At 47.2% G+C, this 24,848-nt stretch overlaps 7 protein-coding genes across 10 annotated transcripts; 3 read left to right on the top strand and 4 right to left on the bottom strand.

The window, feature by feature from the left end:
* Positions 1-681: 681 nt before the first annotated feature.
* Positions 682-1,094, top strand: BDBG_08724 (Got1 family protein; the record flags this gene model as incomplete). Its single annotated transcript, XM_031723698.1, has 2 exons — positions 682-690; positions 786-1,094. 2 exons carry the CDS (start codon positions 682-684, stop codon positions 1,092-1,094), a joined length of 318 nt encoding a protein of 105 aa, XP_031580962.1.
* A 2,062-nt stretch (positions 1,095-3,156) lies between these two features.
* BDBG_08722 (uncharacterized protein) lies at positions 3,157-5,011 on the bottom strand. The gene is made up of 6 exons (XM_031723697.1): positions 4,737-5,011; positions 4,541-4,643; positions 4,420-4,432; positions 4,222-4,306; positions 3,924-4,079; positions 3,157-3,791 (listed from the first exon to the last, which is right to left on the bottom strand). The coding sequence occupies exons 2-6, from the start codon at positions 4,578-4,580 to the stop codon at positions 3,621-3,623; spliced, it is 465 nt and encodes a 154-aa protein (XP_031580961.1). The 5' UTR covers positions 4,581-4,643; positions 4,737-5,011; the 3' UTR covers positions 3,157-3,620.
* BDBG_08720 lies at positions 4,869-10,223 on the top strand. 2 transcript variants are annotated; one of them, XM_002620875.2, is made up of 3 exons: positions 4,869-5,065; positions 5,144-8,325; positions 8,392-9,955. In XM_002620875.2, exons 2-3 carry the CDS (start codon positions 7,336-7,338, stop codon positions 9,667-9,669), a joined length of 2,268 nt encoding a protein of 755 aa, XP_002620921.1. In that variant the 5' UTR covers positions 4,869-5,065; positions 5,144-7,335; the 3' UTR covers positions 9,670-9,955. The 2 variants fall into 2 exon arrangements, with proteins under 2 accessions (XP_002620921.1, XP_031580959.1); XM_031723695.1 differs by adding an exon at positions 10,126-10,223 and having other exon boundaries at positions 4,913-8,325; positions 8,392-9,957.
* On the bottom strand, positions 5,140-6,421 carry BDBG_08721 (uncharacterized protein). Its single transcript, XM_031723696.1, has 2 exons — positions 6,317-6,421; positions 5,140-6,209 (listed from the first exon to the last, which is right to left on the bottom strand). Exon 2 carries the CDS (start codon positions 5,960-5,962, stop codon positions 5,459-5,461), a length of 504 nt encoding a protein of 167 aa, XP_031580960.1. The 5' UTR covers positions 5,963-6,209; positions 6,317-6,421; the 3' UTR covers positions 5,140-5,458.
* On the bottom strand, positions 9,877-16,693 carry BDBG_08719 (activating signal cointegrator 1 complex subunit 3). Its single transcript, XM_002620874.2, has one exon. It carries the CDS (start codon positions 16,406-16,408, stop codon positions 10,334-10,336), a length of 6,075 nt encoding a protein of 2,024 aa, XP_002620920.1. The 5' UTR covers positions 16,409-16,693; the 3' UTR covers positions 9,877-10,333.
* On the top strand, positions 16,538-20,020 carry BDBG_08718 (SNARE Ykt6). The gene is made up of 5 exons (XM_031723694.1): positions 16,538-16,649; positions 16,728-17,070; positions 17,141-17,232; positions 17,308-19,938; positions 19,997-20,020. Exons 2-4 carry the CDS (start codon positions 17,038-17,040, stop codon positions 17,861-17,863), a joined length of 681 nt encoding a protein of 226 aa, XP_031580958.1. The 5' UTR covers positions 16,538-16,649; positions 16,728-17,037; the 3' UTR covers positions 17,864-19,938; positions 19,997-20,020.
* BDBG_08717 (NACHT and WD domain-containing protein) lies at positions 16,741-24,406 on the bottom strand. 3 transcript variants are annotated; one of them, XM_031723692.1, is made up of 6 exons: positions 23,206-24,406; positions 23,095-23,145; positions 22,599-23,043; positions 22,272-22,546; positions 17,215-22,193; positions 16,741-17,114 (listed from the first exon to the last, which is right to left on the bottom strand). In XM_031723692.1, exons 1-5 carry the CDS (start codon positions 23,656-23,658, stop codon positions 18,546-18,548), a joined length of 4,872 nt encoding a protein of 1,623 aa, XP_031580956.1. In that variant the 5' UTR covers positions 23,659-24,406; the 3' UTR covers positions 16,741-17,114; positions 17,215-18,545. The 3 variants fall into 3 exon arrangements, with proteins under 3 accessions (XP_031580956.1, XP_031580955.1, XP_031580957.1); XM_031723691.1 differs by lacking the exon at positions 16,741-17,114 and having other exon boundaries at positions 18,127-22,546; XM_031723693.1 differs by lacking the exon at positions 16,741-17,114 and having other exon boundaries at positions 18,145-22,546; positions 23,217-24,400.
* Between the last annotated feature and the right edge of the window lie 442 nt (positions 24,407-24,848).

Below are 24,848 nucleotides of genomic sequence, written 5' to 3'. Positions count from 1 at the left end.
GTAAGAGCACAGTACTCGCGCCCAGCGGGGAAAGAAACAGGACAACCCCCCGCGGGTTGGAGAGAAATAAGAATTATAGACCGTCAAGATGCCGACAATGTGGTTATCAGATATACAGAGTGAGTACACTTGTTGTTAAATCGCTGTATTCCTTGGACATACGTTTGTAAGATTCGGAGGTGCATAATATGATGCTTGTAGAGGGAGCTGCGAATTTAAAAACATGTGCTTGCAATATGCGCCCGCGGATGCTGGGCCCATTGTGTTCCGCAGCAGGGCAGATTTTGTTCTCCACTTTGCAGGTCTGGAAAAATCGCATGCGCTACACATTGCTAACATAATACCTTTTTAACAGAGTTCGGGGTTGTGTTTTGTTCTGGCGGTATGTGAGGCATATCTACAACCTCCCCCGTTGCCCTGCGCTCGCCGTCCCTTGCGATTGGCAATTGGCGGCTGTAGATCCGTTATGGATTTTTCGCATTCGCAGCGAAACACGAAGTGAAAAGCTGGAGGCTAGCGTTTGACCTATTGTCTCTGATCGATTTTATATATGTAGGGGCATTATTCCTCTTTTTGGGCATTATGATGTTTTTTGATCGGTCACTGTATGTCCCCTTTCCCATACGCACGTACCTACAGAATTGAAAACCATCACTAACTATTGACTCTTTCAGCCTGGCAATGGGAAACGTAAGTACCGCTCTCTCTACTGTCCCATTTCCAAAGATTAGAAGAACAAAACATACCTACGTACCTCCAGCAGCACTTCTAACCAACCCCAACAGATCCTCTTCCTAATCGGCCTCCCCCTTATCCTCGGCCCTTCCAAAACCCTCTCCTTCTTTGCCCGCCGCCAAAAGATCACAGGAACCATAACCTTCGCGCTAGGAATCCTTCTAATCCTCTTCCGTTGGCCGCTGATCGGCTTCTGCGTCGAGCTGTACGGTCTCTTCGTGCTATTTGGGGACTTTTTGGTTACCTTGAGTGGGTTTGTGGGGTCTGTCCCGGTGGTGGGACCGTCGTTGAAAAGGGTATTGGTGTTTATCGGGACGGCGGGCGGGAGGAGGGGCGGGGGTGGGGAGTTGCCGGTTTGATTTTGGTTGATTAATATTAATTGATACGTTTTGGGGTGCTGTTATGGGTCATGTTTGATACTGGAAGGAACCGGAGAGGAAACGGGAGGGAGTACGTGATATCCTTTTATATATGTCCCCTGTTTCCTTTCTTCTTAATCTTGCTATTTTTCTTCATACTTTTCTCCGTCTATTTTCATAGTTATTTATATCTGTCTCGTAAATTCTATTGTGAAGCCGGCGGATGGATACGTTATATATCACTATATCTTCAATGTCATCATCACACTGTACATATAAGAAGACACAAGGAACGAGAAAGCCACCTTTGGCCACATGATCAACTACATCTTTGCGGCATTTGTAACATGATAAGGTATAATTCAGTATAAAAAATCGGACGCTCTGCGTAAGAAGAGCCTAGAGGGTATTATTTGTAGAAGCGATTATACGACCAGAGCGTCTGCATTGGATGGTCCAGGGAGCTTCAGAAACAAGCAGGATATTTTCAAGGATCCAGAGAATATTCTGTTCGGTCAATGAGCCCGCTTGGTAGCATCCGCCAAAGGGTTGACCTGTCGACGCGTCGAAGAAGTGGACATTCCGGAATGCTGTGCGATCAATAGGCATATTGTGTTCCCCAGCCGGAAACAGAACTCGCACTGACAGAACAAGAAAAGAAACGGATGTAGATAAATACTAGCATCACTAAACACAAGAGGTCCTACTACGTTCCTTTCGAAGTTTCGGAGTAAGCGCGCGTAGCTTAAGCGGGCGGCAACGGTAGTTAGTTAGCTAGTTACTAGTTAACTGCCGCAGCGGGCATAGTTAGTGGGCAGACAAATGGACCTCGGCACCATCCGCTAACAACCAACGTACCGTACCGATCCAACAGACGCCGAAATTTCCCTGCTGATAACGGTGAAGAAGCCCATGAGCAAGCAGACATCGGAGGTCAGGTTCGGAATGCCGCATAATCAGCTGCAGGGGTGCTCGAGGCCGCTGTGAACGGAGCCATCTATATTGAAATTCTAATTGCTCCGGCCCTGAGCAGGCACGCATTGCCTTGTGCATCGTGCTGTTCTGCTGTTCTGCTGTGGGAATATGGTTCACATCGGTTTTTGAGACACCACACAGCCAATATCACCAAATCCATTGATTACAGCAATACAGGTATAGCTCCACGGGACAAGTCGTGCAGGCTTGGTATATGTGTAAAAACCTGAAGATCAGCCTTTGAATCGAATCGCCCAGCAAGCCGCGGGCAGCGCCAGGGTAAGGTTAGGCTTGCATGCGCCAACGAGGTGCTTATAGCACCGTCATCATCACCATCATCATAACTAGTAGGTTTTAGGTGGGCAAGTGCATGATGCCCAGGGAATCGGCACTGGAGGCGAAAAAAAAATTGGCAAAAGGCGGTCACGTTCCCCTTTCGCCTTTGCTATGCTGCAACTACGTAACCGTCCGGCGTCGGGAAGTAGTAGTAGTTGAGTATCCCAGAGGCCGTTTCATTGCCTTCACTGAGTCTTTGGGGGTGGGGTCATTTCCAACGATTCGAGCGAGCTCGTCGAGGGTTGGCAGGACAATGTAGACAGCCATGCCATGGGTATGAAATGTGACTTATTCAAGGAAGGGTGGGACAATTAATGGAGGCAGAAATAAGAGCGTGATATGGAGTTGCTGCTGTGCCGCTGGCTATACAGGCAAATCTATCTACCGCCTATTAAATGCGCAGATTAGCGCAATCATTGCGACTTGTTGGACTTCAAGGGCTTCGCGGGAGAAAAAAAGATTTGAGTTGATGACCTGTGGTATTTAAAGATGCCCCTCTTGGCCTCCTCGTACCATATATAACTAACGGAGTCGTTTTCACCATTTCTACTAGACTTGTAGCTCTTATTCATAGTAGGCGGGGAGTGCTGAACTACGCGATGCCATTCCATGAATGTGCTGTAATGTCGGCTGCCACTTCTATACTAGCGAGGCATAGACGCTCAGAAAATAATATTCCTAAGGAACCCAACTAACTACCTAGATCAAGAAATGAATGCTACAGTGTTTTAGCTGATGATAGGTATTAACATTGAAGTTGGGCATAAATGCAGGTTGTCTAAAAATAGAAGGAATTTTGAAATTGATTGAACCAAAATCCATCTTTTAGATATTGAATATATTATATAACTTAGATGAGTTCCTATGTTTAAGGTAGCCTAGATAACAGGGCATAGGTTAACTAACTATAACCAGCCTCATACAATATTCCAGCACATCCAACATGAACAGGGGGGAGGTGTAGGGGGTACAATTTGAAAGAAAGAAAAGAACAAAGAATTGCAAAGGAAAATGCTCAAATCACTTCATTTGACTTGTATCTAGTCATAACAATGGACAACATAATTAGTTAACTAGTTATGTATTGGTTTGTCCATTTGTTTGTTTAATTTGTTTGGTTTGTTTCCATGCCTTCACTTCCTGGGATTGCTCAATTCCACTCTCCCATCGCTTATGGTAAACCGGTCATACGTTATCTTAATCCTGCTTAGCGTTCTAAGCGCCCCCCTGACCCTTCCTAGCCTCCTCCTGAGCGACCTCCGACCTGATTAGATAAGTAGCCCAGCTTTTGACATGTTCGTTGACTTGGAAGATGGGGATATCGGGTGGCTGGTGCGCGATGAAGAGAGTGGTCAAGGTTTTGCAGATGACGATTCCTTCTCTGAGCTATTTGTGAGAAAAACAAGGCGAAGGGTCGCACGAGTTAGCATTCGTCCCTTGGTATAATATGGGATACTTGTTAAGACGCCCGTGATAGTCCTAGATAGAACAGAAATGAAAATGAGGTGTGGGAACAACCTTCCGGCCGATGAGGCAATCTGGGTCCGTCTCTGCTCTCACGAAGAAGTATTTCTCTCCAGCGAACGAGAATCCATTCGTTTCCACTTCCTTGGGCTCATCACCGTTGGTATTCTCAAAGGCCTTAAGGATGAAAGGGATCTCATTTGGCAAGGCCTGGTTTTGGTATGTAAATTAGCCTTCTTCTCTATTTGGAATGATTTTAAAAAAGGGATGCTGATTTATTTCCGGTGCTGGCCGTTTCCTCCCCTCCAGTTAAATGGGAGCGTGGGAGAGTTGATATGGAATCTTTGCATACAGTGAACCCCGGAGTGGCGGCACAGGGCGACATGGTCTCTATGCTGTAAATAGCCGCCTTGTCGATTCCCTGGTACTGCTTTAGTCTACAGATGGATATGGGATATTAGCTTTCTTGCAATGGACGATGCTGCCCCGTAAGACGGTGAAGACAAAGGGGTAACGAAAGCCCTCCCGGGGGTTGATTCGATCGACATACCGATCGTAAAAGTCTAATCGAAGCAAACGGAGGTCAGTTTCCAAGGCTATGAAGTGAACATATATGCATCGGCTTCGTGTGGATTCGAGTGCCACCGCAACCAGGGATACGAGGGACTTACCTTGCCAGCTCGCGGGCCCTTGAGCGTATGCCTCCGCCATTTTATCGGAATGATATATGAAAAAAAGACAAAAAATCGATCTATAGAAACCGGCACGGGCTTGCTACAAAAGGGGGTGGGGGGATATGATGGCATGTATTAGCAGGGGTCAAATGAGAGATGGGCCGAGGGAGGATGGGGGGATTGATTGGCTTACCCTCAGAAACAGCCAGCTGGTGAAAAGGGGCTTGACAATCAAGAGAGACTGTAAAAGCAGGGAGAAGTGATGGGAATGAGATAGAAGAGCGTGGGGGAGGAGAACAACAAGATATGGTGGCGGACGAAAACAAACAACAACACTCAACTAGACAAAACTTGGAATATAAATCCATCCACTTGTCCTCTTTAAATTTATCCGTCCAAACCCGCAGAAAAGAGACAGCGCGACAGAAGAGGGGCAGCAGGCCGTATTACCTAATCCTGGCAGCCCTAACTTACCCCGCCATCCCACACACAACGCGCAGACACTCATCAGACACACACCGTGTATGTTTTTTCTATTCTTATCTACCTACCTACATGGTATCCCACTACTCCTGGCTGGTGCTGACAATTATTCCATAGTTACTCAATGCTGCTTCCTGCCCATTGCCAAGGGGATATAACGATCCAGCTTCTCTCTCGTCTCTTGCTTCGTGGTGGATAAACTAGCTGGACTACAACCTCTATACGGAGCACCTTGTACGGTTTAGACATAACGCGATATACCGGGCCCGCTACTGGAAAACACCACGGGGGATCTCTTTCAGGTTGATTTCGTCACATGGCTGCATGTTTTCCGTCAAGAATACGACCTGCGGGGAAGACAGACGGGGGAAGGGCTGAATGGGCGGCGGTGCTATCAGCCCTTCTTCCCACACCTGAACTGCAATGGCTATACTATACTAGAAATCCTTGACACCATTCCCAGCTATAATATTGCATCTGCACAGATGGTCGGATGATGGGCCCAATAGTCATATCGATAGGATAAAATGGAAAGAAATAAACACTCTCTATCTCAAGAACTCTGTCGATACACATACATTTGACCCAAGGGCCAGCCAGTGGTAACCGTGCCCCCGGATTTCCCAAAGGGTCGACGTCTTTCATCAGCTCCTGGCGGTCATCAATGTGATAGTGACGGGGAGTCTCATCGTTGCTCCCAAATGCATGCTCATGCCAATGGCCTCCTGCTGCATGGTATTCATGAACCAAAGAGAAGTGCAATCCAAGCGTAGTCGATTCATGACCCTTCTTGTGGTTTCCAGCGAGGAGTTTGTACCATTGACGCCTCCTCCGACTTGAGATGCAAAGGAACCATTGATGGATTTCTATCGCCTTTCGAGGGAATAAGTTGGTATCTTGTCTCTGATCCTGGAAATCATGGTTACCTGTCATCATGAAACTCTAGTCGGAAGCCCTCCGTGAAGCATTCCGAGGCAACTTATATCGTTGACCCTGTGTTCACGGCTCATCGTGCGGTATCTATTATGAAAAAAGTGAATATATTTTCAGAAAGAGGGACCAACAGGGTATTAGGGGGAGTCCCTTTCATTTAATACTTTATCAGATTCATCCATGAGACCAGTGGGCAAAGTCGGTTTCATGGCAATCCAACTCCGCTAGTCAGTCATGATGTTTCATCTGGCTGGTATTGAGACTGTCAGCAAATTTCTTCCAATAACTACGCTAGAAGACACTTGGAAGCCAATAAACAAATTCAACACCTAAACAGCGAATCAAAATTAAACTTGCCTCAAAATAAATCGTTGGCCAAGCGGAGCGGGTAACTTAAGTTACCGCTAACTAACTAATTGGCCGCGATAACCCTGTTCTGTCTTCAAAGTAGGCAAGGTCTGAATACAACCGTCTCAAAACTCCCCCACCCCCAGGGACCTCGAAGGCGCTGAGCCATTGACGAAGCGACGAGATGAGTGAATTGCATCTGAGATCTTAACAAATGGGTGACAGGTGCACTAACTCTCCCCTGCTGAGTCTGGCCATCATCAGCATCCATAGATGTAATATGGCATTTTGGCACGAATAAATATTCGACCAGCGCGCGTGGACAGGGAACCTTGCAGCGCCAGGAAGAAGACCCTTGGGGGCTGGTGTGATCTCATCTCCTTCAGCGCCTAGTTACCATTGCTTACGCTCCGAAGAGTTCGCTTCGAGAATATGTGGCATCTAGGGTATCTATCATCAGTGGGATATGCCGCTATGATAATAATTGCTGACCCTAATGCAATTTCTTATTCTCTCAGCAGTCGAACCGTTCCAAGGTGTGTTTCAGCAGTCTAGATTGCTGCAACACCCCAATCCACCCCATACCCATGTCCACGCAACCTGCGACATGGCCTGAATGGTCAAAGTAACTACTGTAAATGGAGGAGAACACCGACCAGCCTCCTGTCGCAAACTCCACTCCTCCCGCCGTGTACCCTCTCCTCTGAGCCTCCCGTAGTCGTGACACTGTTACGCTATTTTTGTCCCTCATTTTGGCTTCTATTCTTTCTATTCTTTCTATTGTTTAGATCCTACTTTCCTTCTTTTTTATTCTGTGTTCCATTCCTCCGACTTCCGCTGCCTTCTTCAATTCTCTACATTCATTTTTCACTCGATTATCGCTTTCTGGAAAGCCGTCCATTCATTTCCTTTTATTTTCTTATTTCTATTCTTGACGCTGGGCCCTTTCGGTATTCTTGTCCGCAAGTGTCATTCATTATCCAATAGCCAGGTTTAAACCAACCTTATGAGCAACCATTGAAATAACCATGAAAGCCTTGAACACCAGGCAGCGTGCAAATACAACTGGTGACACCATACCACGGCCAAGATTCAATAACCCAGATGCTTTCCCCCAATCTGGCCTACAGGATAATGGGCAGACCTCTACCAGTAACACTGTCCGTAAACGAAACAATACCGTTAATGCACATGCTGGCTCGCAACGAGCGGGCTGGAATGCCCCTCACACTCCCGCCTTTGATTTCCAGCTGTCAACAGCACCGGAAGCAGCACATTCCTTACAGTCCCAGGAAAATATTTCATCGGACGATAGCACGACGATGATAGGCGTGGCAGTTGGGAGCCCCACTATGCACAGGACCGCCGAGTATGCACGGTTGCATGCAGTATCCCCAGTGGCCATAGATTTCGATTCGATGGGCGTAGCGGGCTCTGCAGAATCAGAAAGTTCGGGAACTAAACCGAGCAAATGGAAGAAAATCAGCGACTTTTTCAAGGCTAAGAATTCACTGCAACAACACCAACAACAAGAACAACAACAACTTGAACATCATTCTGATGATCGACTAGCAACCTCTCATGAATGCCGCACTCCACTAGCGGATTCTCGTTCCGTTCAGAACCGTGAAGCGTCATCTGAAGCTCACACGCCGTGGGATGATCATGAATTTGAACACCGTATGGGTAAACCTTCACGGGAGTTAGCGAAAGATATGTCGAGATCACCTAGGGGGAAGGAACCTAGGAAATTGGTCAAGTATGTGGAGCCACCGAAGCCTAATAAAAGCGCTCCTCACCGTGATAAACCGATAGCGAAGCTTTCGAAACCAGAAGAAGTATTTCAACCCTCGGAGCCAGAGCATGTCTCTCGTTCGTTGCTAAATGTTGAAATCCCTGAGGTTCGCTTGGAAAGATACAGTGTGATGTTTGGAAGTGTCTTGGGCAAGCCGCCTTCTACAACGCTATTGGCTAGACGTAGCAAAACGCTTGATATGCTGAAGACTCACTATGAGGAGGTGAATGCATCATATTTTGGTTTTTCCCAAGCCTTTTTTATTGAACGCTAACCAATGATGCAATAGGATGAATTGGGACACACCGAAATACCATTGACCAGGCGAGCAACCTCTCCAGCTCTGACAAAGTCGCCGGCATTTACCCTTTTTCCTGCAGCACCAACATCCAAGCCGACTAAGGCACTCCATAACACAAACTTCCCCCGCCCGAATGTCTCATTGCAGCTATCCAATGCTACTTCGCAATCGCCTAACAGAGAATTGAACGAGAAGTCCATGCCTACAAAGGACAGCACACTCCCTCAGACAGGGACATCATCCATGGCGACATCTTCAAGCTCTCGCAGTCAGTGGGTATCGGAAGGGGCATCATATTTGTCAATGGTATCTACATCGTCATCATCATCTGATATTAGTTTATCATCCGAGGAGGATGAAGTTGTGCCATTCACCTACAAAAAGCCCGTACCGATCTCTACTGATGAACCCATGTGGGAGATACTGAACCCCACTGCAAAGGCTGAGCCGCCACCAACCAAATCCAAGAGTCTGCTGCAACCCCAGAGGCTACGAACAATTCGATCGGAGGAATCGTTTGCTGCCATAACGGAGCAGACTTATGCCCCTTCAACGCGAATGACAAATGAAGAGACGCCCGTTTACCCTAAACAGTCAGATCCAAAGTCCGAAGCCAGGGTTGAGGCACCATATACCGAATTCATGACCCCCCCACAACCCCAAAGACTCCATATAACCCGGCCCGAGGAACCCTTTGTTTCAGCTGCACAAGGACCTCACAATTTCCCCCCCAAACATATGGCATCGGAAGAGCTGCAACCCCCGCCCACCAAACCGCATCCAGAATCCAAACCAAAATCTGAGCCAAAACCTAACAAACCGATCCGCCCCCACCCAATAATTGATATTGAACAGTGGCTGCCGCAGTTGCGGCCACCACCTCCTCAGCGAGAACCGCCCACACCACCTCCAGCTCCATCCCCCACCATTGCTCTGCCGCCCGTCCCAGTCCAACCACCACACGCACAAGCCCGGATAAGGCCAAAACCCAAGTCCCGACCACCCCCGAGCACCAAAATCAATCCCAACCGCCAAGCCATGAAAACCATCGAAGTCTCAGTCGCGCGTTCAGTTTCCGTGACAAAACAACCAAAGCAGGTAATCGTGCCGATGAGCGCGATGCGAAGTGATTCGTTGCACCATTCTGATGAGCGATTTGGCGACAAGAGGTCGGCTACGCCTATGCTTATTTCGGCGCCAAGGGGCCACGAGCGGGAGAAGTCGCAGGCAGTTCCGATTGAAGTTGCGGAGCCGGAGTTTATATAGTTATTTATTTTGGGGTATTGGAGTATGATTGGCGGGAATCTTTTTTTTTTCTTTTTTTTGTTTGTTTGCTTTGGGGGGGGAGGGGGGCCGGGCCGTGATGGATTTCTATTTTTGGACGGTGAAAGCTTGATTATGGATGATTTTTGTTATATATGTTCTGTGTAGCTAGCGGTTTTGCGTTGGACGGGTATCGTGTTTGGGCATCCTAACGGATGTTTTGAAATATAAAAAGAATACAATGATATTATAGTAGTGATCCTGGAAAGGCGATGGTTATATTCTCTAGAGGTATATTCTCTTTTCTATCAAATTTTCCTCGTCTTCATCTTCCCTTACTATCACAATAGCATTTGCATAGCCCATTTCTCTGGTATATATATACATATATACTTTAGCATTGTCAAAACACGCGGCTTAACTAGCCCGAAACCTCACCTCTGACCTCGATCTAATTAGATTCTCATCGTTAACTGCAAACTAACGTGGCGTCAAACTGGGGACAAAGAAGTTGACACTCTTGAGATACCTTGATGCAACATCTCATAAAGAAAGTGTTTGATTCGTTGAATCATTCATGAACTCCTCTTTCTAACACAGCATTGTTTCACGTTTCATATATGCACCAGACTCCCACCCAATTGTTGTCGCCCCTATTTACAAATACTTAACAGACCATACTCCACTCCAACCCAACATACGCATCGCTAATCACGCGAACCTTCACATTCAATTTCTCACCCCCCAACCCATCCCTAATATCCTTCCCTTTGCCCTCCCGCGTGCCCTTGTCTTCACCCTTCTCAACAGCACCACTACTTCCTGAACCAACTTCAACACCCTCGGCGCGACTAGCATCTCTATTCCACCCCTCTGGAAACCTCACCTTGGCTCTCGCCACGACATAATCCCGCCCGTTTGCCCGAGAAGCGCCAGCCGAAGATGCCCAGGAAACCCGCTTGAGAGCGAGGATGTCCTCACGTGCCCCGGCACTCAAATCTGCGTTGGAAGTAACAAGCACAAACCAGCCCTCTGTCTGTGGTTTTGGGAAATGTGGCGCGTAGATGCGGAACGATTGATCGCCATCTTGGGTGGTGGGTTTCCGCTGTGCACCGCGCAAAGGGATGGGAGATTTGCGCGTGAGAAATAATGTCAAACCGGCGGACGAGTGTTCTGACAGGGAGATTGAGACGGTAGGAAGGAGGGATAGGGCTTTTAAGAACTGCGTGGATGTTTGTTGGGAGAGGTTGAGGGTGCGTGGGAGGGTAGTGAGAGTTGATTGGGGGAGGGAGAGCAGGGAGGGCAGAGACGAGGGAAGATGTTTTCCGGATGCTGTTTCGCCAGTTATTGTTGGGTCGACGCCAGGAAGAATGGAGAGAGGGTGGTCATCTGGCCAACGGGCAGATTTTATGCATTGGAGCAATGTCATCATCATGGTGCATGCATTGGGGTAACCCAGTTCGGCAAGCAGGTCAATGCAAGCTTGAATAATACGGATGCCTTGGTCAAGAACAGAGATTTGGTCGCCCACGTAGTCGGTTATCGGCAGATCGATGCGGGACATGAACGCCTGAAGTAAGAGGAAGGCTTTGATGTGTGGGTCCCACATGGGTAGTGAGGAACCCATCGTGGTGATTGGGAGGGGAAGATTCTGCGCCAGCTCAGCGTTGATGAGATCCTCATTGTGACGCACCGGGAGTTCGTCGAATTCTGTGGCGGAACACATCCAACTGAGTGCATCGGCAAAGGTTGGGTTCGGCTTTGCATGGGACATGACGTATCGGATGGTTTTGTGAGAAAGATAGTAATAACTCATTATCTTGCCGTATGGAGTCGGGTCCACATAACCAGTTGCAGAATCCAATAAAACACAGGAGGACTCTGCAAGTTCTTCTAGAGATTTGTCGACCAGATCTATCATGAAATCGGATGCCATTTGCTGCGCCGCCATGGTGTTGTGTTCTTCGGCGGAAATTTCAAGGCCGTAGTAAGAAGGGTTCTTATGCAGACGGCGGAAAAAGAATGTCCAAGTTAGGTAATCCAGAGCATCCTGTTTCGTTGTGATGGTTCCTGCGGAGACTTCTGCTCCCAAATGGTCATGAAGAACTTGATGCAAGGTAGATTCTACAGGGAAGCCAGTGTGGAGGAAGTGCTTGTAGAAAGCCTTTTTGGAATCCTGTGTGAAAATGCGGGCGATACCTGAAGAATCAAACTGGGGACGTCCAGCACGGCCCAGCATTTGAAGAACGTCAGTCAGGTCCATATCTTTATAACCTTCGATTTTCGCGTCGAAAAACTGTGTCCCTTTCACAACTACCAGATGGGCGGGAAGGTTAACACCCCAAGCGAGCGTGCTGGTTGCAACTAGGATTTGGACTTTATTGTTCGCAAAAAGCTCTTCTGATAATTGCCTGTCCGATTCAACGAGACCGGCATGATGGAGACCGATTCCAAAGCTGAGCGCTTCTTTAAGCGCGTCATCTTTGACGCGAGAAAGGTTCAGCTGCAAGTCGTCTTCAGACATGTGAAGGAACCGGCGTGGGTTATCTTCCATGCCGCAGAAGTTAATCAGATCTTTTGCGGTGAGACGTGTTTGTCTCCGAGACGCTACAAAGACAATTACGGGTTTCTCTGGAGAATGGTTCTTTATCGCAAGGAATGTGGGTCGGTTCATCGACTGCATTAGTGGACAGAAGCCACGCTGTTCAGGGAAGCCGTCGATGAATATTTCTAGTGGAACTGGTCGGACAGAGTGACGGAAGTTGAACAGTCCTTCCTTAACACCTAGCCAATTTCCAAGATCGGTAGCATTGGCGCATGCCGTGGACATACCAAGTAGCCGAACGGCGCCCTTGGATTGAGAAGCAATGTAATTCATCCGGGAAACGATAATCTCCAAAATGGGCCCTCTATCACCGCCGAGCAAGTGGATTTCGTCTATAATAACTAGGCTGACTTGACGAACATATCCTCTTGTTTGCCAACTTCGAGAAATTCCGTCCCATTTTTCAGGTGTGGTGATAATGATGTCCGCATCGCGGATTGTTCTCGTGTCTGGTGTGTTGTCGCCCGTGAGTTCAACTAGCTTCAGGCCCATGGGCGCAGTCAACCGACGTCGCCAGTCATGCACTCGCTCTCGAACGAGGGCTTTCATGGGTGCAATGTAGACAACCTTGGAGCCTGGCTTCTCGCGAAAGGCCCACCACATTGCTAGCTCCGCGGCGACAGTTTTACCACTGCCCGTTGGCGAACCGAGGAGAACATTGGCAGGTGTGTGATAAAGGGTATGGAATATCTGCGTCTGCATAGGGTTGAAAAATTGAAACCGCTGCGCATATATCTCCTCGAGAATGGGGTTTTTAAGCGCGGACACCGGAAGGGGTTGCAGATCAAGTAAATCCGTATACACGCTTTCTGTATCCGGTCGGATAAGATGCTGGAATGAGACAGGAGTAACAGTTTCTGCACCAAGCCATCGATCGGAGATAGCGCGAACATATATCTGGCTAGGCAATGGATCAGAAAGAGGGATTGTGAAATTCATCTCATGGTTATCGTTGAGCTTTTTCCTACTCAGAATGAAATATTCGTGATGATAAATCTCAGATGTCTCCGAGTTCTCAACCCAGATCCAGTAAGGCTCGGAAGTCCCGTGGTGTCTATCATTCCAGCGAAACTCAGGATATAGATAAAGACGAATACGGAGAACATCACGGTTCAGTGGAGCGATCTCAGCCTCCACGCTTAACGTTGGAAAGTTATCTAGCAGCTTCGAGACGGTGGTCCCCATGCGATGGTTATGGACAAGTTGTCCGATTTCAGCCGGTTCCATGTCCCTCAACGATTCGATGGATGATGCTGGGAATTTTTCATCCAAGTTTTTCAGGATCGGTTGTGGGAGATCAAATTGGTGAAAGGGATGTTGGAATGGCCATAATTGCTTCTCTATCGATTTGCACGTGGACAATAATACTTGACATTGATATCCCCAACGTCTATTCAGAGCAACCATGAACAAGGCGCGACAAATACGCGCGGAGTTCTGAGCCACATAGGCTGAATCGGACACCAGGGCAAAATCTTCGATCCTAGCTCGAGAAATGTAGGCCTGAAGTAATATATTGGTTTTCGCATGGGCGGTGTCAATCGTTCCTTCAACCTCCGTTTTCAACGCCTCTAAACGGAGCCTTTCAAGCTCTTTGAATTCATTTTCCCGGGACTGGATATTGTCAAACTCCCCACTCATGCTGATCATTTTCAAAACATCCGCATCGCTGGCCATCGGCTTCATCATGACGTTGAATATTTCCACACTCGTTTGCAATACATAGTATTGGCTAGCAATTCTACCAACATCCTTTGCGCGAAGCTCCTCAGTTCGCTCGTTAAATATAATCATTTGGCTCTTCTGAAGGGTGCGCGCGGCTTTGATAATCAAATCTCGCCTTCTAAGGACAAGTTGGGGATCGTCTCGAATTTCAGCCCAGTCAATTCCATAGCTGTGTGGATTGCGACGCATGCGTACGAACAGATACGAATATCCAAGCCATTGAACAGCCTCAGAAACAGATGTCACAGTTCCCAGAGAGACCTCGGCGTTCAAATTATCAACCAGTTTACGAGAGAATCTCGACTCTATGGGCTCCTGGGAAGTTACGGCGGACAGGTAATGTTGCAATTTGTTATGCGTTGTGCAGATAAAGCCAATACCTGTGTCTTGGAACTGAGGGCGACCAGCTCGACCGAATATCTGAAGGACATCTAGAATGCCAAGGTCGATGAATTTTCCTTCCTGAGCGCTGTATAGCTGGGTTCCTTTGATGATGACCGCGGCAGCTGGAAGATTGACACCCCAGGCAAGAGTCGCTGTACAGCACAGGACCTTTAGCACGCCCTCAGCAAATAGACGTTCCATGAGGTTGCGATCCGATCTAGCCATTCCCGCGTGGTGGGTTCCAAGGCCTTTGGGGACGAGGTCACGAAGCTCCCGACCACGACTTGTTTTCACATCTCGTAGCGCTTGCGAGTAATTTTTATGTTCTAAGGGGCTAAAGAGGTCTGCACACTGGTTCTCTACTGCCATCTGATACAAAAGCCGTGCAGCATTCAAAGTTTCTTTCCGAGAATGAACGAAGACCATGACTTGATGACCCCTTTCAAGCATATCTCGAACCTTCTCGAAGCAGACAATATCTAAGTTTTCTCTGGACTTTTTGGGGTCACCCTTCACGCCAACAAAATGTTGTTCAAGGGGCACAGGTCGGAACGAAGCATCAAAATAGAATAATCCCGCCATCCGGTTGACTTTGAGGAAATCTGCGACATCGATATAGTTTGGCAGGGTAGCAGATAGTCCTACTATGCGAATCAGCGACTGCGTACTCTCAACTTGTCGCTGGGTCCTCGCAACAAGAGATTCTATCACAGCTCCTCGCTCGTCGTGCAACATATGGACTTCATCAATGATCAATAAGCGGACTTTTTGCACCAACTCTGTATCACCAGTTCCCTTGCGGGTTACCACATCCCACTTTTCCGGGGTTGTAACGATGATTTGAGTCTGCACGATTTCCTTTTTGGACAGTTGCATATCTCCAGTTAGCTCGCGAACCTCGATCCCAAGCCAGGCCAGACGCTTCCCTAACTTCTCCGTTACTTCTGCGGCCAGGGCTTTCATGGGTGCAACGTAGACAATTTTGAATTCATCCGTCATTACGGCAAACTCCGTGGCATCCTGGTTTTCAATAGGGCTGGGAGTGGTGTTTTTGGCAATCACATTCAGAATAGTCAGCATGGCAGCATCTGTTTTACCAGCACCAGTGGGTGCGCAGATAAGCATATTCTCATTTGTCTTGTACGCAACCTGATAGAGCAAACTCTGCATGCGGTTTAGTGACTTGTATCCACTGAATGTGCCCCGGCAGAGACCATCCATTTCTGAAATAGCAACCAACTTCTGCCCAACACCAAGTGTTCCAACTTTGGCAGCAGGAATGGCGTACTCTGTATATCTTTGTTCCTCAATGTGTCTACTACCAATGGGAAGACCGTACTTTCTCCCATTGACTGAGAGGGTATTCCCAGCCTGATGCGACTTGTATACATGTGGATAGATAGGCCCCTCACGATCCTGTTTCGGTGCTAATCTTGCGTGTTTATGCTCGTAGTCCTGTCGGCGTAAGGACTCCTCCCGCTGGCTCTTAGTTTGCAACCGGCTAAGTATATGCTCATGGTCATGTAAACCTTCCGGTGAGGTTAATTGATGTCGATGCGCAATGAGGTCAATGACAAAATCCAAATCGTTGAATCCTACAATTTCAGTTAATGATATTTGTAATTCGTCAGGCGAGGCATCTGCGGCCAGCACAGACATGAGTTGCTGCTTAAGTTCGGAGGCATTGAGGCTAGAATTCCGCGCTGCAACCACCTGACATTTGTCTTCAAGCCATTGGTGGTTGTACATCCCTTTTTGTTTCGGGGTTTCCTGCCCATTCACTCTGCTATCCACCATCACATCAGAATCGTCGCTTGTTCTATCGTCATCGTCATCCTCGCTTATGATATCCCACAAATCTTCAACCGATTCAGGTGCGGAAGAAAATTCATCTTCGTCGAGGCAGAGATCCTGCCCGTAGGGAATTGAGTCTCCTGTCTTGGGGAGGTTTAGGTCTGCCATGGCTTGCCTCATGGCGGCTAGCTGAGAGAGCCATTGTTCCTCCGCTGGTTGGGTTACGGGGGCCATATTTTTTGGCTTTTGGCTGATGGGGGCTTAGGACGGAAAGGCGTAAAAGCGTGGTGATCGATATAGCAAAGGTTTCGGTGGCTATCTAAAGGGCTGCCAATACAGCCTCACCTCAGAGAAAGAAATGGCTATGAGAAGCTGAGCTGAGATGTCGGGGTCGAGGCAACTATATGCAGGCACTGCTGATATCAGATTTGATATTGGATCGAGCAGGAATAAACGTTTCCCTAAACCGGAGCAGGTTAGTGGCAGTCGTCATAGGCGCGATCCCCGCGTAAACTGGCGGTTATTGTTTGGTACCAGCTGAAAACGGCAATAGGTGGCGGGAAAGGGTTGGGAGGCGCAAACGTTACCGCTTCAGCATCAGACGAATCCGGCAGCCTGGATCTTCGTATCAAGCACCCCAACTTTAATACCGGCGAGAGATACTAGAGGAGCATCGAGCATCCCATATCCTGGGCTACTGTACATACGCTATTCCTTTTGGTTTTACTTTTTAAAATCAGCCCAGAGAACCTTAGCCCCATTGTATCACCATCTGAACACGCCCCTGACGACGACATTCTCCCCCCTGGCATCCTCATACATTTCCTTTTGGAATACGCATTGCCTAAGAGCTATTTCCAATTATGAGCACTACAGGGGACATCATCTATATTGGCGTATGTTCTGCCGTCATTCTCTTACCCCCTATATGCGGCTATATCTGACAGATTCTGTTTCGTCAATCAGTTCTTCCATAACGAACATGGGGATCCTCCGGAGGAACTCTACGGGGCTGATTCATTTTATGATTCCCTACTTACCAGATTTATCAGAAAAAGGTAAGGGATCTGTACTGCTTTCCCTACCATTTGCATTCTATCTGAGGAATATGACTGACCCGAGTCGTAATGCAGTCAACTCGAATTGATAACATTTGTTTGCACCACTCTCCTCGCAAAACTCAAGCCCAACGATACTGCTGTTACCGTTATTAAGGATGAAGTAGAGAACCAAAATGTCGGAGTACTCTACTGCTTCAACCCCGGCACAGGCCCTGCCACCTTTGTCGTCGCTCGTCCCAACTATTCTGAGCAAATTGCGAGAAGCATCGCGAAAGGAGTTCAACAAAAAATGAGGAAGGATTTCGGTTCGGACCAAGACTTCGATTTAACCCTGCAAAGAAGGTCTGACGTCCCGCAGAATAAACTCCAACTCTATGATTTATCAGTTGCGAAAGCCAAGAGCAAACTCAAGGAGTATGTAGAGGATCCAGGCAAGGCAGATGAAATTGCAAAGATTCAGCGGCAGCTAGACGATACGAAGCAGGTGCTTTACCAAACGGTTGATAAGCTGCTGGAGAGAGGAGAGAAGCTAGATAGCCTGATCGCAAAGAGTGATAATTTGAGCATGCAAAGTAAGGCATTTGCAACGCAGGCGAAGAAACAGAATTCATGTTGTGTGGTGATGTAGAATGGGCCTGTGTTCTTCACAACTCTCTAACATGTCTATGAGAGTTGAAAATGAGGTTAGTATGCAGTCTAGTTGCACAGCATTCACGCCCACACTTCCCTCAGCTTCCCTTCTATTATCTTTCTTGATTCCCTCATGGTTTATTTTCTCTTTCGGCCGCTCCTTTCCAAGGAAATCTATCCGACATTCACTCTATTTTGTTCCTTCATGACTCACGAACCGAGTTTCCACATATTTACTTTTTGCTCATCAACTTTCAGAGTTTTTTTTTTTTTTTTTTTTGCAAGTTTCGTAATGTCTTCTTCCATTATGGCCCTCTTCCAGATAGAGTATGCCACATTTTTGGTCTTTGATGGTTTTTACATATATATATGGAGTAAATAAAGTAAATAATTCTGCCCCCTTTTCCTATGTATCGGATTATCGGTGAATAGAGTCCTGCGTAACTTTACTGATAAAGCTGTTGGTGACGTTAGAAGCAAGGCTGGAGGGTTTCTAGCTCGTTTTGCCATATATTCTTTCTATCTCACACGGCGCGAGTGTCGACGCATGACAAGACGACTATAAAATTTCGGGTGGAATAAAAAAAACGGTGCAGACAAAAACAAAATGTGCAAGAATGGACCGTCAAAATGGCATCAAAAGGTTATCAACATTTATACACCAACAGCTCACTCTAAAATCAAATCTCTATGATCGGAGATTCAACGCAAGTCATGGAGCTGGCCCTCGAGGATGGAGGAAACTCAACCCTATCCAAATAGTTCAGACCCCCCTTAATCACTGCAATTTCATTCCTCCGATCCACTACAATATCTCCCTTTATTGTCATCGCATACCTAGTGTATTGCTCATCAAACCAGTCGCCAGGGATAAAGAAATGACGTTGGTAGGGTCCGTGAAGGCGTTCCAGCTCAATAGAACACACCCATCCTTCCGTATTACAAAAGATAAGCTTAGATTGCCATATTCCAAGCACAAACGAGATTACTTCCGCTAGCGAAAGTTGCGCTATAGGGGGAACTGGAACCTCGTCCAGGCTGTTTTCAACCTTCAAGAATGTCCAGTCGAAAAGGAATCCATGGCGCAGCTGACTAAAGATGACGAGCATATTATTTCCCGATATATGATAGAAGTTTCCATGAGGTGAATATCCGGGTGAAATATTAACGTCGAGGTGAACGCAGGCGAGAAGAGTCAACTCACTCCAGGTGTGTATGTTTATCGCACTCCTTCCCCCGCCCAGGTATTCCACGCCGATAACATAAAGCGGTGAGAACGGGTGTTGAGTCCACTGTACTGTCCCTAGATTTTTACTTGCCTGTATCTGGCCATCAATAGATATAAGATATGATCTTTTGTTGGTTGCAACAAGAGATTTGCCATAAGGACTGATTAAAATCTGAGGGGAATTTGTGAAATTATCGTCTGATAGTTCGATGAAGTATCCGGAACCCTTTTCGGCTTGCCACCCGTCTTCCTCCCACCTTGGCGTCTTCTTCAATTTTGTGGAAGATAACCAGCCGCTGGGAGAGCCTGTCGTATGCAAAGCTGTAAGGACCTCGCCATCATCCCACCAGCCGAGAGCATTAACGAAACTATCGCCGGCCTTGTAGAACGGTTCCATTTTTTTTCCAGTCTGCAAACCAAACGAGAGAACGGTGCCATCATTGGTACCACAAAATGCAAAATTTCCTGTGGAATCAACTGCCATTGAACGGATTGAAACACCCTTCTTGGGAGTAGAATAATCAACGGCAGGCATCACCGCTACTTCAGTTGCCCCGTCTTTCGTGTGCCCAGGAGTTAGCATAGCTGGCTCCCAGACTAAACAATGGTGTTCGCAAAATTCGAAAAAGTGTAGACTGTCATTACCCCAGGCTACGGAGAGATGATCGCAGATATCTGTTTTGAGAAACGTTTGCATCTCCAGTGTTTCAAAGTCATAAACGAATACCCACACGTCAGGACCTGTAATCAAAAGCGTACGTTCATCTGGGCTTACTGCAAGGGCACTAATGTGGCCTAACCGAGATAGTTGTCTAAATATGTGATCGGTAAAGGGCTCAAAAACCGTGAGTTCGGTGTTTCGGTCAGAGGTGTCGTAGCACACTAATAGCCACATGGTCTCAGGATTAGGCCCAAACCGAAGGTGGCGGATGCCCGTAATGCCTCCATTGAGTGATCCCACCCCGCAGGTGCCATGGTACTCTCTCTCCTCCAAGTTCCACAGAGTGATAGGTCGATTGCCCAAGTAGCCTATTGCTAATAATTTCCCGTCGGGAGATATAGCGGCCGCACTGGCTTCACTCAAGATCTCGTCCGGTCCTTGTGCTGGTAAAGACGGCAGATGACTAGCTCGTTGGGATCCCTGAACTACATCCCAAAAGGAAATGTAGCTATTACGGCAAACAACTATCAGATCATTTTGGCAAAAGCCAAGCCAAATTGGACGATTGGCGCATCTGAAATTGAGTAAAATTTGGGCATCGCAGGTATCCCAGAGCTTAACCTCAAAACCGACATCTGAGTACGAGCACGATGCCATCAAATCCGACCCGTTTTTAAACGTTATAAGGTCGGGTGGGCCGCCGTTATCTAGAACTCTGAATTGCTGATACGTGGCCGCGTCATACAGCACAATCAGCCCTGAGATGAACCCAATTGCGAAACATGAATCCCCGTGACTGAAAACTCGTGCGTATGAATCCTTAAACTTAATGTAGCACAGTAGGTCATCCCACTTGTCATTCGAATTTCCAACCACAGAGAGGCCGCGACTCCTAGGAGTTATTTTGTCATTTGGTATAGATTCTAGAGTATGCAGCGGGAAGATATATCGACATATCAGATCTAGAATCCCCAGAATAACGTCCACGAACTTAACCACAAAGTCGACTTGGTCGCTTGTCCACACGAAAACTGTCCTTTCGTTATTGTCTTTCTGCGGTTGCTCCGATAAAATCTCCCTAGCATTCGGCATTCCTCCTTTAGTTAGCGTGTCACTAAGGGTAAATGTCTCGTAAGCCGTGGATTGTTTCGGAATGAATGGTAGTATTATCTGTCGGATTGCTGAAGGAGAACTCAGCATAGCATCGCCAAATTTCGTCGTTATCCGGATGAGATCTTTCGTCCAGCCACGAATAACCTTGCTTCTACTTTCTTCCAAACGCCGAGCCCGTAAAAGGTTGTCAAGATACGTGCTAAGGTTCCTCGAGACACTGAACATCGGGGTGAGGTCTTGGTTCTCGGCAATAGCCTGCACCCAGGAGAGTACATTCTTGCCCAGGAATGTCTCCAGAAGGTCAAGAACTTCATCGGCAACCGGGTTAGAACGAGCGAGGTGGTCCGAAAATGAGTGAATGGCATATACTGCAAATTCCGATCTCCTTTTCCGTTCGACTAAAGTAGGAGTGCGCATGCGGGGTGGAGGAGGGTCCATCTCTGGACCCGTCAGGTAGACAAGGCAAGTTTTAGCTATCCGGGTGTGTGTTTCTTCTACATCGACTGCGAACTCAGACTGGAGCCCGCCCTTTACGAGGAATTCTCTTGCTGTGGCATGCACTATTTGAACCCTGCCAAAGGCATCAACGCCGACGAGCTGGCCACAGATGTCAGTGATACTCTTTCTGAAGTGTAGAAAGGTATCACCAAGATCAAGATTCAAAGCCGATTCAAGCTCCAGCACAGTTAAGGGCCGCAGAACACAAATTGCCCAAGCTAGAATAGCCTGGGCCAGTTGCTTTCCATGTTTTGCCTGCGACATCGATTCAAGTATTCTGAGATAGAGTGGTTCCATCTCTTGAGGCACTTCTTCCAACACTCGATTGATATCCTCCTGACCGTGAACTTTTAGTAGCTCTTGGAGAACTATTGCCGTCCATAGAAAGCTGTCATTCGATTTTTCCAGAATCCGTTCAACCAAAGAAACCCTGTGATTCGAGTCTACCTCGAGCAACATTGACTGGTCGTCAACAAACACTCTGATATCATGCAGTGTATCTGCTGCAGAAATTTGTTCACAAAAAAGGCGCTCACCGCCAAGACTAGAAAACTGTCTCTGCAGGCCAGCAGTTGTTCGGCTTGTAATTAGGATACGAAGCGGTAGAGAATCATCCAGTTTAGCTAGCATTGGGCCGAAAAAGGAAGCGAAATCATCACACTCGTCAAGGGCGTCAATTATCCAATATTGCGGCGAAATGGTAGTCTGAAATACCCCGGAGAGGAATACCTTTCTCCATATGGTACGCTCATCTCCTTTATCAAACTCTACACCATCCGAATGCATTCCCAGTAGCATATCTTTCACCCTTTCATTCCTACTCGCCATCTGGAAAGCGATTGACCGGAGGCAGGTATTCAGCCTCGATCTCAAACCGTCTCCGAACTTAAAAAAAAAGTAACTGACATCTGAGCCCATCTCTTCTAGCATTTCGATCACGTAGCCCGCGAGAACAGATTTTCCGACCCCTGGATTTCCACTTAGCCAATAAATGGATGGGCCCTTGGTGGAATTGTTTCTCCACCGAAGGTAGCTAGCTGTCGTGGAAAGCCATTCACAGGTTCCAGGTAGACGAGAATCTTGGACAGTAGTCAGGTCTTCCTTTGGTGCTGAGGACACCCCCAAGTATTCTCTTAAAGTTTTCATTTGTTCGTACTTTCGCTTTTCCTTTAACCGTTGGCCTAGATAAATCGCTCAGTCGAGCTCATGGTAGATGATCACGGAGATATGTACCTGATTTTGTAAGACCACGAACGGTCAATGCGAGAGCATCTCGAATAGTTCTGTAGTTCGTATCAGCTGCCGTGTTGAATTTGCAGATTGACCGGTGATCAGCAGTCATAGGGATTTGTTTCTCCGACTGGTATCCGAGTATGGCAAAGTCTTTGCTAACAATAATTTTACTGAAAAACCCCATGGTAAGAGGCATAGTTTCGTAGAATGACCAAATCTCAAGATCGCTTGCATAAAGGCGAAATTGGCCATTGATGTCCATAATCGTTGACGAGCGTCTTTCAAGATCCGAGACATAGGAACGAGAACCGTACGCGACATGGAAAATCTTGGTCAAAAGCTCGGCCGAATCAGAACCCAAATGCGGAGTGGCGATGAAATAAAAAGTGCAAATCCGTTTAGCTATATCGTCGTACTGTGGATTTAATCGAGCAAGCATGTATGCCTACGATTTCATATTAGCTCCAGCCGTTTTCCAGAGCATCGAAGGACCTACCTTCTTAATAACCAATCCCCCCATGCTATGTCCTATGAGAACTATAGGGGTCTACGATCGTTCTACCGTTAGCAGACACGACTCCTATTTCAGGAGAGGAGAAAGACATACATCTTCCGTACCAAAGCCTGGGCGTAGCTCTATCGCCGTGAGTAATGACATAGCATAGTCAAGGATGTTCATTGCATTATCTTTGCCCTTGTGCCAATCGGAACTGTACCCAAAGCTATGTATGCGTACATCCTTGAATGCCGGGTCCTCTGGAAGCCAACTCTTCGGCCAAAAGTGCTTCATCTCTTTCGTTAGGCTCCAGGTCTTCCTCGAGCCACCACCTAGGCCGTGAACGAAAATAAGATCAACACGAGGGTTCTCGGGCTCATGAAGAAGATTTAGTCCAATAGGCCCTTTCCAGCCGTCATCGTTGTTACTATCCGGGTCCTCGTGCGCATCGAAATGCTCTTTATCACCGTCGTCATGAATGAGCGTGGAACTCGCGGATATGTTACTGGATCCATTGGTAAATGGTTTTTGTAAGACTTTGAGATTGCGTCGAAGAGATTTCATAACTGGCGAAGTCAATCAATAGCTCGACATAAAAGAACGGGGCGTTTAGCATGTCACAGTAGTTTTATCCTACAAGACATGTATATAGAGCAAAAGAGCGTGGATATTGGGACGTATCCGACAATTCACAAAAGGAATAATTCCAAGAATCCAACGAAACGATATATCAGCTGAAGCACAACTGTAGCAGCGCCTGAAAAAAAGTTCGTTGAAAAGCGGGGGAGCGATCCCATAAGACACGCATTTATTAAGCGCCCGCCATGTTTTGGATCGACCAGATCCCGCTGCCTCACTTCCCGCTATGTTACCACCTCAAGGGGATCAATGACCAATGGGCCATATGAACCACCCCCGTTTGGATGCATGGCAGGGAATCCTAGGCTGGAGATACGCGCCAAGGGTACTCCGACCGTTTAGCGCCTGACCAATTCCTGTCGGCGAGAGAGTTAAATGCGCTCTGTTTGCTGCCCATGGACATGGCCAGGTCCAATTAGCCAACGCGCAATGAGATGAACCTTGTTGGTCCTTGTGAATTTCCGTGTGACTGCTCGCCTTCAACGCAGCGGCAGAAGGTTAGCTGCATATCGTTAAGGTGACCAGGTTCCATAGGCACCAACGGAAATGGCTCTGGGACCGACTGGATATAGCGCTAGAAAAGGGTTCCATCAAAGAATTATTCCTCCAAAATGGCGTCTGAGAAGGGAGGCTGGGAAACGGATACATAGGTGCTGATTTGGTGGTGATTGTTGTTTGTCAAGGAGGTTGTAGTTAAGTTGTCGCAGCCCTAACCTAAAATAATGTTAACCCAAGGCGAGTGAGCACCCTCGCTTAAACTAGTTTAACCAAAAGTTATGCAACTTGGCACCAATTCAATTATGTGCGCCCTCCTAGCATGAACTAATATCCGGCTAAATAAAAACTATTTAGTTCATACCAAGAATAGTTCAACAGCTTTTTGTCTTTCCACCCTTGTTAGGAAGGGAGGCTCTTACCTGTGTCATCACTTGTTAGCGCTCATGCACTATTTGCCTTCTTCACACGACTGCTTCTACTAATTATAATTTGAGGGTTCACGTCAAGTTATACTCCATTCATATCTTATATATATATGACATCAGGACCTTAGCGAGATTGTCCGTTTCCCTGCCTATCTGATCTTCGGTAGCAATCCTCCAGTCCAATAATACATT

This window comes from Blastomyces gilchristii (genome assembly GCF_000003855.2).
Source record: "Blastomyces gilchristii SLH14081 genomic scaffold supercont1.27, whole genome shotgun sequence".
Taxonomy (NCBI): domain Eukaryota; kingdom Fungi; phylum Ascomycota; class Eurotiomycetes; order Onygenales; family Ajellomycetaceae; genus Blastomyces; species Blastomyces gilchristii.
The sequence above is the reverse complement of the archived record's forward strand: the minus strand, read 5'-3'. Positions and strand labels throughout refer to the sequence as shown.